The sequence below is a fragment of the Eurypyga helias genome, unplaced genomic scaffold, assembly GCF_000690775.1.
Source record: "Eurypyga helias isolate BGI_N326 unplaced genomic scaffold, ASM69077v1 scaffold7391, whole genome shotgun sequence".
Lineage (NCBI taxonomy): Eukaryota > Metazoa > Chordata > Aves > Eurypygiformes > Eurypygidae > Eurypyga > Eurypyga helias.
Genome location: NW_010230158.1, coordinates 27,525 through 40,497, shown reverse-complemented (window position 1 = coordinate 40,497; position 12,973 = coordinate 27,525). Strand labels below are relative to the sequence as shown.

General features: G+C 48.1%; 1 protein-coding gene across 1 annotated transcript in view; it reads right to left on the bottom strand.

Moving 5' to 3' along the window:
- Positions 1 to 366: 366 nt before the first annotated feature.
- NPEPPS (aminopeptidase puromycin sensitive) overlaps positions 367 to 12,973 on the bottom strand; it is a gene marked incomplete at its 5' end in the record, with an annotated part of 31,973 nt that continues 19,366 nt past the window's right edge. The window contains 13 exons of the mRNA XM_010160645.1: positions 367 to 842; positions 2,755 to 2,802; positions 2,909 to 3,064; positions 3,327 to 3,434; positions 4,315 to 4,371; positions 5,146 to 5,288; positions 5,901 to 6,120; positions 7,703 to 7,837; positions 9,276 to 9,415; positions 10,433 to 10,496; positions 11,091 to 11,200; positions 12,003 to 12,063; positions 12,347 to 12,451. Coding sequence (XP_010158947.1) covers positions 690 to 842; positions 2,755 to 2,802; positions 2,909 to 3,064; positions 3,327 to 3,434; positions 4,315 to 4,371; positions 5,146 to 5,288; positions 5,901 to 6,120; positions 7,703 to 7,837; positions 9,276 to 9,415; positions 10,433 to 10,496; positions 11,091 to 11,200; positions 12,003 to 12,063; positions 12,347 to 12,451 — 1,500 coding nt within the window. The remainder of the gene's footprint in view (positions 843 to 2,754; positions 2,803 to 2,908; positions 3,065 to 3,326; positions 3,435 to 4,314; positions 4,372 to 5,145; positions 5,289 to 5,900; positions 6,121 to 7,702; positions 7,838 to 9,275; positions 9,416 to 10,432; positions 10,497 to 11,090; positions 11,201 to 12,002; positions 12,064 to 12,346; positions 12,452 to 12,973) is intronic.

The window sequence follows — 12,973 nt, the reverse complement described above, 5'->3', positions numbered from 1 at the left end:
CTATGAAAGATGTTTCCTCACGATCCCGTCATCTCCAAGAAGGACATCAGCAAGTGGAACCAAGGAGAAAAACCGAAGAGCAACAGAACATTTTTTGTTTGCCGAGAGGTAACACAAAAGGGAGGGAAACCTACTATATCCTTGGATTGGGGGGGTGGGGGATTTGCAGGAACATCTCCCCACAACCTTGCGCTGAGGATGATGCACAGACTCTAGGTTATACCAGCCACCTGCCTTTCCGAGCGACCTGTTCCACACGAGGCATTAACCCATTCCTGCCCCAGACTCTCCACAAAATTCCACTGACCTCGAAACCACTGGTTTCCTTTTTTTTTAGGGGAGGAGGGGTGTAAAAAACAGAACATCTGTCAATAAGAGTGTCAGGAGGGGGGTGTTAAATATTTTAACCACTGACAAGGCTTGAGGAAGTTTCACAGTTTTGTTATGCTCTATTTTATTACTATCATATTTACAGATTTTTCTCTCTTTTCTTTTTGCTGAATTGCTGATAATTTTAATAGAATTTCAATCTGGAGTGTGAGCAGGAACCAGTTAACTACATTCATTGTCCAATCCCCATTGGTTTGAGAAAAAGGACTCCAAATTCTTGGCATATGAATCAGCTGTTGGGTAGCTCCTCCCTCTCCCCATGAGGCGGCAGCAGGACTGCAGCGGCGGCATGCACGGATTCACACCAGGGCCGGCGGGGCCTTGCGCTGCAGGAAATACTGGTGGATGTTCTCGGCGTCCCGCTTCAGCCAAGCCGCGTTCAGCAGAATATTTTCGCAGCACTGCTGGACAGTGCGTTCTGCCGATGGAGCTGGGTGGCTCTCAAAGAAGGCCTGTACAGAAAGCACACAACCATCCGTAAGGGCGTAAAGCGGCACAGACGAGTCGCCAAATCCCCTGGGTTATACAGAAACGCTTTGGTGAACTACAGAATCCCAGACTGGTTTGGGTTGAAGGGACCTTAAAGATCATCCAGTTCCAACCCCCCTGCCATGGGCAGGGACACCTTGCACTAGACCAGGTTGCTCCAAGCCTCATCCAGCCTGGCCTTGGACACTTCCAGGGATGGGGCATCCCTAATGCTCCTTGTCTGACTACAGCTCATCCTCCCACCCACATCCCAGACCCTGGAAAACTCGCTTGCCGAGTCTGCGAGCTGTGCAACCCCAAGTACAGAGTGGGAACAGCAACGTGCCTCCATTCCTCTGCGGAAGGAAAGCCGTGCTGCCCCGAACCGGCCCAACCACTGCCCCCCGTCCTGTCTTGTCCTTGCTGCCAGGGCCAGCAAGCAGCACTCAAGGAGATGGATTCCGTCTCTCAGGGGGAAGCAAGAAAAGAGCAGCGAGTCCAGTGTGTATTTCGGGATACTGGGAAGAACACATAACAGCAGCCCAAGGCCGTTTTGCAAAAGCATTTCTCTAGGTCTCAGATTCCTTAGCACTCCACCTAGGCCTCTTTCCAAGCTGCACAATGACCTCCGAGCACCAGCAGCACTTGAGTTTCGCTGAATATTCTTCACATTTCTTCCTCCAGAATCAACAATATCGATCCCCTGCAAACAGCTGAAGCCACTGCGCCAGAGGCTGCTGTGACTTTGCACTTTACGATCTGTTCAAGGGTGGAATAATCCGGCGGCGTGGCCGGGAGTCTCCCCCGTCTTCACGCCAGCAGGTCACCTCACGCTGCGAAGTGACAGTGAGACTCGGACACGGGAAGTACGCCAGCTCGAAGCCAGGTGTCCTGCCTCAGGAAGTTCTCCTGGAAAGTGGTTATGATTTACTTACGGATGACTGTTCCAGTAAATGTTTTGGAAAGCGTTCCTTATTAAAAAAAAATGAACTACAGTGCAAGATTTCTCTGTAAAACCACTTGTGCAGGTAACTCTTTTCTAAGAAGGGATCATTAGATGATAGAAAACGATAGACAGAGCTCGTGGCTCAGCATGTATTTGAAATAAGAAATTCTCCTGAGCGTTTTCCTAACGGGAAAATGATTAAGGACCATATCTTTTAGAATTATTTAAGTTTCTTCTTCCAAGAAGGAGTCCCTGTAAAAGTGTGGGCAAGGAGCAATTAACAAAACCTACAGGCATTTTTGACACGCTACCAAGACCAGCGGCTACGCTCCCAAATCCAAGGGCATGCTTGAGCCCGGCAATGAAATCCCATCGCCTCGAGCCACCGGCGTCACGGCAGATGCTGCAAACAACCCACCCGCCTTGTGTAAGGCCTCGCTCCTAGCAGACAGCACAACGCCCGCAGGAAGCTTGGACCTAGAGTACGGAATTTAGCCAATTCCTGCCGTGTTAGGGCTGCCAGGGAGTCCCTGGGTGCCAACGCAGCCAGCTGCAAGCGTGCCAGATCCGTCTGGGGAGGGACAGAGCGGTGGTGTGAGCCTCAGCTTCCTATGGAAGTTGTAACAAGTACGGATTTTGCCAGGATTCGCTCTAAAGGTTGTCTTTTGGGGCGTCTCAACACCACTGCCAGCCACATTGCGCTGGATTTTATGAAAAGTTGAAGCTAATGACATAGAAATGACTAGAAGCTGGATATTACTTTGTGAAAAAGCTAGTTTAAGACATTACAATACAATAACTCAAGCTAGAGCAGTGTGAGTCGGGGACTAGGGAACAGTCAAAATGGGCAGAGCCACAGTTCAAAAACCGCCCAGCGGGTGCCTACAGTCTAGAGCACGTGATGCTCATCGCAGACTTAGTTCATCGCTGAATTAATTAAAATTGCTTACCTTAACTTCTGCAGCCATTTTATCATTTGCAAATCCATCCACTGTTAGCTGAAGGGGAAAAAAAGTTTAAGAGGGTGAGCGTTTAGCATTTCAGAGGCAACAGCTTAGTCTTGGTCACGTATGTGAACAGGACTTGGCTCACGGCTGCACCTACCTTTATTAGTCTGGATATTAAGAATCCACCTTGGTATCGATTATAAAGTTCCTCCCAGTTGTCCCTTACAAATTTCCAAGCAGCTTTCCTCCCCTGCTTGCTGCCTCCAGCTACTCCACCAATAACAGATACCGTGTCCTGGGGACGTACCTCTTCCTGAAGATGGAAACGGAGACAAGTATTCAAGGCTGTCTCAGCAGCTGCAGCACGCTGGCTTTATGCATTTCTATGCTGAATCTGTCAACAACCGCTTTTTTCTCCCCCCAAAAAAGCCTTTAAGATAGACCTCAAATATTTAATTAAGACTCCACCTCCTACTCTAGCGCGTTCGAAGCGCACGGTGCTGTGTCAGCCAGCGCGCGGAATGCGCCTGTCGCTCTTGGGAGATAAAGAAGCAGCAACTTTCCCGGTAACTTACTGAAAGTGCAAAGGTGAGAACTTTTTGAATCAGTTCTGGTTGAGAGATGGCTCCAAGAACTCGTTCGATTCGGTTCTTCTCCTCCTGCATGTCTGCTTGCTTGTGAAGCTTCAAAAACGAAGTGAATAACGTTACTGCGAGGTACCAGAGGCCGAGTTCTTACCTGGCATTACTGAACTCGCTGCACGTGCTACGGCTGCTAGATCGGTCCTCCAGCCTAGTAAGTGACCAGTGGAACTTGCTCATGAATCATCTGGCAGCCATCTGCATTACGGACCTCGTTACACACATCAGCAGCGAGTACCATAGAATCCCAGAATGGTTTGGGTGGGGAGGGACCTCAAAGCCCACCCAGTCCCACCCCCTGCCATGGGCAGGGACACCTTCCACTAGACCAGGTTGCTCCAAGCCTCATCCAGCCTGGCCTTGGACACTTCCAGGGATGGGGCATCCACAGCTTCTCTGGGCAACCTGTCTCAGTGCCTCCCCACCCTCTGCGGGAAGAATTCCTTCCTAATATCCAACCTAAACCTCCCCACTTTCAATTTAAACCTGTTACCCCTTGTCCTGTCACTCCCTGCCCTTGGAAAAAGTCCCCCCCAGCTTCCTTGCAGCCCCCCAGGCACTGGAAGGTGCTCTAAGGTCTCCCCGGAGCTTCCCTTCTCCAGGCTGAACCCCCCAACTCCCCCAGCCTGTCCCCATGGCAGAGGGGCTCCAGCCCTCGGAGCGTCTTCACCACTGCTGTTATAAGGTCAAGTAGGACTGAGCCTCCAAGGAAGAAAAATAATCCTCCAGTGACAAACGCATCAATCCACTAGATGGCAATTCCACACTACGCCCGGACCATGGCACGCCCTCGTGCTCGCATCACGGGTGAGGGATCGCACGGAGCCTGTACGCAGATAAGTACATCCCCGAGGGCCTCCGTAGGGTGGAATATTTAGCTTTTCATTGCATAAGCTGGCAGCGTGAACAAGCGTGCACCCACCTTCAGCATAGTGTCTAAAGTTGTACTATCTCCATGCTTCAAAATAGTTACATACACCTAGGAGAGAGCACAAACAAGGCAGGCCCTTCAGAAATTGCACTTTGAGAAGCGCAACAACCAGTTTCTACATATTCGGGTTCAATTTCAGACAAGCAAACCAATCGAGAAGATACCAGCACCGATCCCTCTTATGTTTAGGACTGGATTTTAAGGATACATCAACTCCTTTACCTCTTCCTCAGTTTCAGCATAATTTTGGCAATCTCAACCGCAGCAAAACACCAGAACAAGGGATCTTTGTACCCCACCCTGGCTCGTACTTCACGTACGCTGCATCCACACGCGCCACGGTCAGGCTCTGCGCCCTGCAACGCCGAGCTGACGCCTGCAGAGCTCTCCCACCGGCCCTGCAGTTCACCACAGTGCTTTTAAACCTGCAGGCTGCTCACGGATGGATCAACTCCGCTCAGGTTCGGCACTGCACTTGAATAGTCTTCAAACCCCCAAAACCACCACTGTCTAGAGACCAGAGTTGTACCGTGGCAGTTAATGTGGGTACAGCTGAGCTTATCAGTCATCATTATCGGCCACAACAGATGAAGCTTACTTGATTCAAGAAACACAGGGGTGTTTGTACCATGCTCCCCAGTATAATTTTCTTCCTAACTGGACTTATCCAAGCTCCCACCACATCTGCCAAAACCAGTTGTTCTCAAACCTTGACACTGGTTTCCTCTAGCCTCCCTATTCTTGGAAATAAAAGAGTTCAGTGCACACAGTGCTGAGTGAGAGGGGACACTCTTTTGGGAACCAAAATTTACAGTAACCTACAGGACTCCTCAGATCAGCCGACAGAATATGTTTTCCTTCCACATGGTCCTTAAATCGACGTCGGGCTTCTTCTAATGTTGCCTTGTGCCCAGCTTTTCCTAGTTTTCCCAAGACCAGACCTCTCAGGAGGGCATCTAGGTGACCTAATGAGTGAGCAGGAGGGGAAAAAAAAAATATTTGGAGACACAATTCAGCAATTAAGTGTTCTTCTAGCTAGAGCGATCAGGGCAGAGCTGTGTAACAACCCTTCCACACACTTGCGGATATCTCAAGAAATTAGGCCTTTTCTCACAATCCTTGGTGCCAACTGGAGAATACATTAAATTTTTTTTAGGGCAGAAGGGCCAGGAGAAGATGATTCCAGCCCAAATACAACAGGCTAGGCCTGTAACCTGAGCAGAGTCAGTAATATTCACCACTTGCTTCTACAACAGGTCTGACTAGGGCAGGTAAACATGCACGTACGTGGCTTTCCATCCGTAGCCTACTATGTTCCGTGCACTCCAACAGATGCAAAGCTAGAGCAGAGAATTTCTCTCAGTCACTGACCAGGTAGGGAAAAGCTTTGCCATTTTAACTTGTGCTTGATAACAGAGGGTTGTTCTGGGGGTTTGTGTCTGGTTTGATGTATAAAAATACCCCTGATTGCCTACTTCAGACCCCTCTTCCTCCCTTCTCTCCCAAAATCCCCATGGCTTGGTTTACACACGAGTTTCTCCAAAGCCACACCGGATTTCACAGCAGAAGTCTCCTACCCTCTCCAGGTTTGGGGTCCCATCCCAGTCTCTCGCCTATTGGGGAAAAGACGTCTTTCACAAACACCTGGATTTCGTCATAGAAGTCTGTGTGGGACAAGAGAGTTGAGAGGATCCCCAGGTTACAGCTGAGGTCGCTCCACACAGTATAATTGGGCTCATTCACAAAAGCTTCCATGACTTTTAGAACCTCTACAGTGCTAATGATTCCAGCTCGGGCCTGGGAAAGGGGAAAAAAAACCACAGATTAACCTTACTTCCCAACAGAAGTAAAGACATTTAACAGCTCACCGCGTTATTTTTACAGTCGTCCCCATTCCGTTTGGACATAAACTCTGTTTTCCCTGCTGTGGGGTGCTGGCAGGGGGAGTTAACACGAGTCAGAGCACCGCAGCTGCCTGCTGAGGGCACACGCTGCGTTTTACACGCAGGTAAGCCCTTCACCAGGAGGCAGCTGCCTAACTATAAGCACATTCCGAGAGTGAGAAAGAAGGAGATTAAGCGGCTTAACAAAACTGCAGCAATGCTGGCAAGAAAAAGCAAACCCCCGGAGTCATTCTCAGCCAGATACTACACCCACCAAAATCTTATTTTAACTGAAAACTGTAAAGATTCGGAGATTTCACTAAATAGAGAGTTTTTGCTTCCTGCTTCCCATGAATTAGTAGAAGTCCTGCCTTTCCACCTCTGCCAGGAAAGCTTTAGATTGACTGCTTCACGGCGTCAGGAAAACACTTCCGTGCTCAGCGCAGTCAGTAATACCTACACTAGGTATCTCCACCCAGACTGCTCAGGTTTTTGTTAATCTGGAACCAGACCAGTAATTTATGGTACTGGAAAAGAAGTGACAATCAATTTTTATTATCTAAGCTACAGTCACTAACGATAAAAACATGATTAACGCTGAAATCGAAACAGGAGTGTACACACACGCAGGACTATCGTCTATTTGCTCAACAGTTTGGTCCTGTTAGTCTTGTAATATTTGGGAAATTGCTCAGGCTACAATTTCAAAGCCCTTCAACGAAGCCATGAGAAGAGTTATAGGCTTGAAGCCAGAGAGGCAGGGTATCAAACCCTCATTTTTACACGTTTTCATATACTCGATTAGCAAGAATAACAAAGTGCAATCTGAAATACAGAGTACAGTAACTAATTTAATAATAAACTGAGTAGTATTTGATAAAGTCATTGAGGAGATCATTACAATATCCTTATTTTGATGAGTTAAAAGAAAGCAAGTTCTCAAAACACTTAACTGTGTAAAAAAAACCTACAGTACACCACACCCCTACAGAGAAGAGTGCAACAGGCGTTACAGACAGACTGCTTCCATAGGGTTTAAGGCCTGTAATACAAGTTACAATTCGTCACGCTAATTAATGTATAGAATAATTAATGTATAGATGTATAGAATTACAGAACGGTTTAAGTGGGAAGGGACCTTAAAGCCCACCCAGTCCCACCCCCTGCCATGGGCAGGGACACCTTCCACTAGACCAGGTTGCTCCAAGCCTCATCCAGCCTGGCCTTGGGCACTCCCAGGGCTGGGGCATCCACAGCTTCTCTGGGAACCTGTCCCAGTGCTCCCACCCTCTGTGGGAAGAATTCCTGCCTGATGTCCCATCTCAGTCTCCCTGAGTTTAAACCCGTCACCCCTTGTCCTGTCACTCCCTGCCCTTGGGAAGTGTACAGTGATCCCAAAGGCACTCTGCCTCCAGGAACGGAGACTGACCCTTCAGGCTGCATTGCTGCAGTTACTGCAGCCTTTGTTACAGACCGAACAGCGCAGGCTTGCTTACCAGAGAGAAAAGATCGTTCTGCAGGCCAAGCCTGTCCACAGGGGGTAGGGAGAGGTCCTTGATTGCTGGTATTAAGCTCTCCAGCATGTCAGGGCTATACTGAGTACGGTAAAACCCTACCGTTCCAAGGTTCAACTGAAATGTACCAAAAGGGTAAAAAAATTAAGGAACAAATAAGGAAATGCTTTTTTATTTTTGAACTTCTAAAAAGCTCTCAAAGCGTCACAGCCCGGAGAAGTCACTAGCTTTTAAATAAAAAGAAAAACCAAGTCATAAGTGAGGGAGGAGGATTTAGGATTAAAGAAGAAATACTCAGGCTCAGAAGACGAGAGCGAGCCGACACGGCTAGAGCTGAAACTAGGAGCGTGAGAAAAGAGAAGCTTCTCTTCTAGGGGTAACTCCTAACTGAAGTAAGGGTAGCCATGCTCTGGGAAGATAAAATGCAGGAGACTGCAGGTGCTAGGTCTTGTCTAACCTCCCTCCCACAGCCTGCTCCATTGGATTTTGGCAGAGAACCATTTTCTTGGGAAAGGAGGGCAAGCCCCCTGCCCGGTGTAACAGCAAGTCACGGTCAGGAAGCCTGAAGCGCACTGGCTACACACTGCTACCTACTCGTGTGTAGGGTAGGTGGTCAGAGACTGTGGTTGGTCGGACAGTACGTGGCATAAACACAGGGAGTCCCCTCATCGCTGCTGCTCTGGCTCTGGTCAGCCCAACCGTCAGTGCTCAGGACCACAGCACCGACTGAAAACCTCCCAGCCTGTGCAGCCAGCAAATTCACCACAGACCGAGCTGGATTGTTGCCTTCTCAGGCACAAATCCCAAACCTGACCCTCACTCAGACTGGGTGCTTTCAGAGCTGTTCATTTGTTTCGTGCCCCTCTCTATTACCTCGAGGACCCAGACAGACGTGGCGATTGAAGGGAACATGCAGGCCTGACAGCTGGGATGCCCGTGTTACTTAAAAAGGAAGGTTTGAACAATGATTTTTTTAAAAAAAAGAGACTAACCCTTAATGTTATTTCATGCAGCCACCTCTCAGAGCAGTTCCAGCTTAGAAACAATTACTCTGCAACCTCAGCACAGCAACAGTCCCAGCCAGTTGCTGCCTTCCAGTGTTTAAAGTCAGTTTGACTGGTGTCTGCAGGAGGCCGCAACAGTGAATTTTTTCACTTGCAGATTGGTACTTGTCTGGCAATAGCCAGTAGAAAACCTTCACACTAATGAAGGATAAACGGGACTGTTCTTGCTCAGGATGGACTAAGCTGCAGTTGCCATTGGATACCAAAAAAGCCAACACATTCCAACTCAAAAGCTGCCTCTAATCGCACACTTTTTCTGGGCTCGGACTCCTAAAAGGTTCAAGTTTGCATTGTCTAGACCACATGAAGCAAAGTTATAGAGAGGAGCTGATACTCAACAGCAGCACAGAGCCCCCTCCATAAGAAATACAAGATTGCAAAGGGGGAAAAAAACCAAAAACCCAAGAGAAGAGGAAAATGAAATGCAAGGGAACACTCCAGTGACAATCAAACTTATTCCCAGTAATATGTTCCCCTCTGTGACAACTCACCTTCACCCACTGATCGGGTTTGATGTCTTTCAAAACCAAGGTGAGCTCTGGTTTGTCCATCAGTATTTGCATTTTGGCACAGGTGGGGTCATCACTTGTACAAATACTTATGGGGACCATCCACATGGGGAAATCCTCTCCTAAAACAAGAAACAATAAAAAGGCCTCAGGAAAAAAAGAAATTATGCAGACAACATTGAGAAACTCTGCCTGACATTCAAAAAAATTTCAGCAGCAGTCTGAGCATGCCTACTTCCATTTATATCTAAAAAGGCACAAGGCAAACGGCAGTTCTACAGTTAAAAACCAAGAGTCTGTAAATCACCTTTCAAGCCAAACGTTTCAGTTTCCATAAGCATGGAAAGTGGGTGGAATCTGTGTCTTAAGACAGAGCTGGCTTCCCTACGAGGCATTTTTATTTCAGCACTACTGTAAACCCAGCAGCCTGCAGAGCCCCTCAGCAGCACTGGCCTTCAGCGGGACATCAGAAGGAAAGCATCAGAATGAACCGACCCAAAGAATGCAGAGGAATGCTGTTCCCCATGCAAGGACATGGAAACCACGGTGTGACAGCACACAACCTTAGATTTTCATAGGTCATGGACTGGTTTGGGTGGGAAGGAACCTTAAAGCCCACCCAGTCCCACCCCCTGCCCTGGGCAGGGACACCTTCCACTAGACCAGGTTGCTCCAAGCCTCATCCAGCCTGGCCTTGGACACTCCCAGGGATCTGGGCATGCACAGCTTCTCTGGGCAACCTGTCCCAGTGCTCCCACCCTCTCCAGGAAGAATTTCTTCCTGATGTCTCATCTCAATCTCCCTCTTTCTGTTTAAACCCGTCACCCCTTGTCCTGTCACCCCTCACCCTTGGGAAAAGTCCCCCCTCAGATTTCTTGTAGCCCCCCAGGCACTGGAAGGGGCTCTAAGGTCTCCCCGGAGCTTCCCTTCTCCAGGGTGACCCCCCCAACTCTCCCAGCCTGTCCCCATAGGAGAGGTGAAAAGTTCTTCCCCGAAGTTCTAACAAATAGCAAAACCCCTGAATCCAGGAACACCTGCACCCTCTGCAGAGCGGCTGTTTGATCACAAAACTGCTGCCATTGCATGAAAAGCAACGAACACCCCACTCCTGCTCTTAGCACCCTTAGCACTCATCTTACCAGTATACGGTCCACTGGCACAGAATTTCTTCTGCACTAACTTCAGCACTTTGTCATCTTCTTGCTGAGGAAGACAATAAAAGAAAGAGGGGAAAAAGAGAGGACTTATCAGAACGTCCCATCTCAGCTTCTGTGTATCACAATACATTCACGTGCTCTCTGTAAACAGAGTAACTCGTATTCTCCTCCAGAAAAAGGAGCTTCCTCAAAACTCACCCCCATGCACCCATCACTGTTACTGTAAAAACACACGTGCCCTATTTCTCATTTGAATCTGTTGTCTGACTTCAGCTTCCAGCCAGAAATCCTCACTCACCCTGCAATCTTGCCGAGTGAGCATAATTAAAGTGGAGTGGGAAGCAGAGCGGGTGGCAGGGAGAGCAGGGGACTCCCTCCCCCCAGCACACGCTACCCACACAAAGAGCGAACGCGCCACGTCAGCAAACTGCAAGCACATGATGTGGGGCACTTGTGGAATGACTCCGCGTCCCTGGACACAGATTTGTCACTAAACAAAGCACCGTACCGCCTCCTGATCCAAGAGGATTTTTGAAATAACTGGTTACTACTACATCTGATTCTAAAAGACAGTTCAAGGCAGAACTTTTGACCCAAAGCGCTGAAAAACGCACACTGAAAAACACACAGTTCTACTTACCTGTTCAGCTTTCACATAAATGAGTGGAAATCCCATCTGTTTGGTCCATGTATTCATCACAGCAGCAATAGGTTTACCACTGGCTTTTTCCAGGCTTTCCCAGAGGTCCTCTGCAGAAGAAAAGTCTGGCTAAGGATTCCCAGAGCCCTGACACACCACACGCAGCTAAGGATGCTGTACGGGCACAGGGGGGTGGGAGCTGTTTGCTGACTCCAGTTTGCCCTTTGTGTTTTGGGTTCTGTTTTTATCAAAGTGCAATGGATGCTAGGCCATAAAAAGGAAATAGTTTAAACCACTCATGGGGCGGAGAGGGAAGGAGAAAGCTTCTTTACCACTAAAACGATTGCAATCAATACACACTGTGACAAGGTCTAATAAATATGAGTATTAAATATTCAGAATGGTAAACAGAAGAATCTTCTCCTTGGTATTTTCATATATTAGGGCAACAAGAGCTGACCGAACAACTCAGGCTGTTTACGGCTGAGAGAGGATGATGTTCCACGTCCACATTCACTCCTGATGCACAAAAGAAGATTTCAGTAAAGAGAGCGCTGTGAGAGATTGGACAAGACTGAGCTGTTGAATCACACATGCAGAAGGCAGCTTGCCAAAGGCTTACATGGCAAAGCAACATAGGCCATTCCTAAGGCAGATCGCTACACGGACACGGTTATCCATGGAAAATGCAGCCCTTGCAGGTTGCCTCAGCCGCCTACTCCCGAGACAGAGAACCCCTGAGGAGCCTGAACTCTGGCTGAGCAGGGGACACGCTGCATGGAACCAGAAACCAGCTATGTGCTTGCGTTTCAGTCATCTCAGGTGGAAAAAGTTTTAAGAATCCAGCACTTTAGCACTGAACATTTTGCCAACAGAAATCACTTCCCCTAAGCAGGGAACCGCCCCCATTACCTGTAGCGGCATTCTTCTGCTGGAACTTCGTTAAATACAAATTCATTCCTTTCCGGAAGTCCTGGGAACACACAATTGAATACGTAATGGCACCAGAACGGAGGGTTCCTTTCTATCCCCCCTCTGTACTGCATTTCTAGTCAAGGATCAGCCAAGGAATGTTCAGATCACTATGTCCTTTCATATTTTCCCTCTACCTTATTTGTCCTAGGTAAGTTCAAACAGAGCCCAAATACAAATTGGAGAAAAGTGCTCAAAATACAGGACACAGATTTATTTTTTACACAGTGTTTTTAACTGTAAAAAGATTTGACCATCTACATTAGGCTTTTGACAACGATTACCTCATCACCAATGTAGTCATGCAGCATCCGGATTACAGAGGCTCCCTTGCTGTAAGAAATTGCATCGAAGATTTCATCTACTTCAGACGGGTGGCCAACACTAACCTGTGGTAAACAGGATAATTAACAGTAAGAACAATTTTAACTGCCATAAAAGATTTTGATTTTGCTCATTCTAGCGTTTAAGGAGCCGGTATTTCTCAGTGGAGAAAGCACATGCATACCCACCACTAAACTGTCTTAGCTTGGGGGGCCTACAAGGAAGCTGGGGGGACTTTTTACAGGGGCCTGTAGTGACAGGACAAGGGGTAACGGGTTTAAATTGAAAGTGGGGAGGGTTAGATTAGATATCAGGAAGGAATTCTTCCCAGAGAGGGTGGGGAGGCACTGGGACAAGTTCCCAGAGAAGCTGTGGATGCCTCATCCCTGGGAGTGTCCAAGGCCAGGCTGGATGAGGCTTGGAGCAACCTGGTCTGCCCATGGCAGGGGGTTGGAACTGGATGATCTTTAAGGTCCCTTCCCACACAAACAATTCTATGAATCCCCTCACCCCGTCAATTAAACTTATTCTCATAAGGCTGGGTTATACATCAGCCTTAAGATTCTCCTTTGCATCATGAATGACTC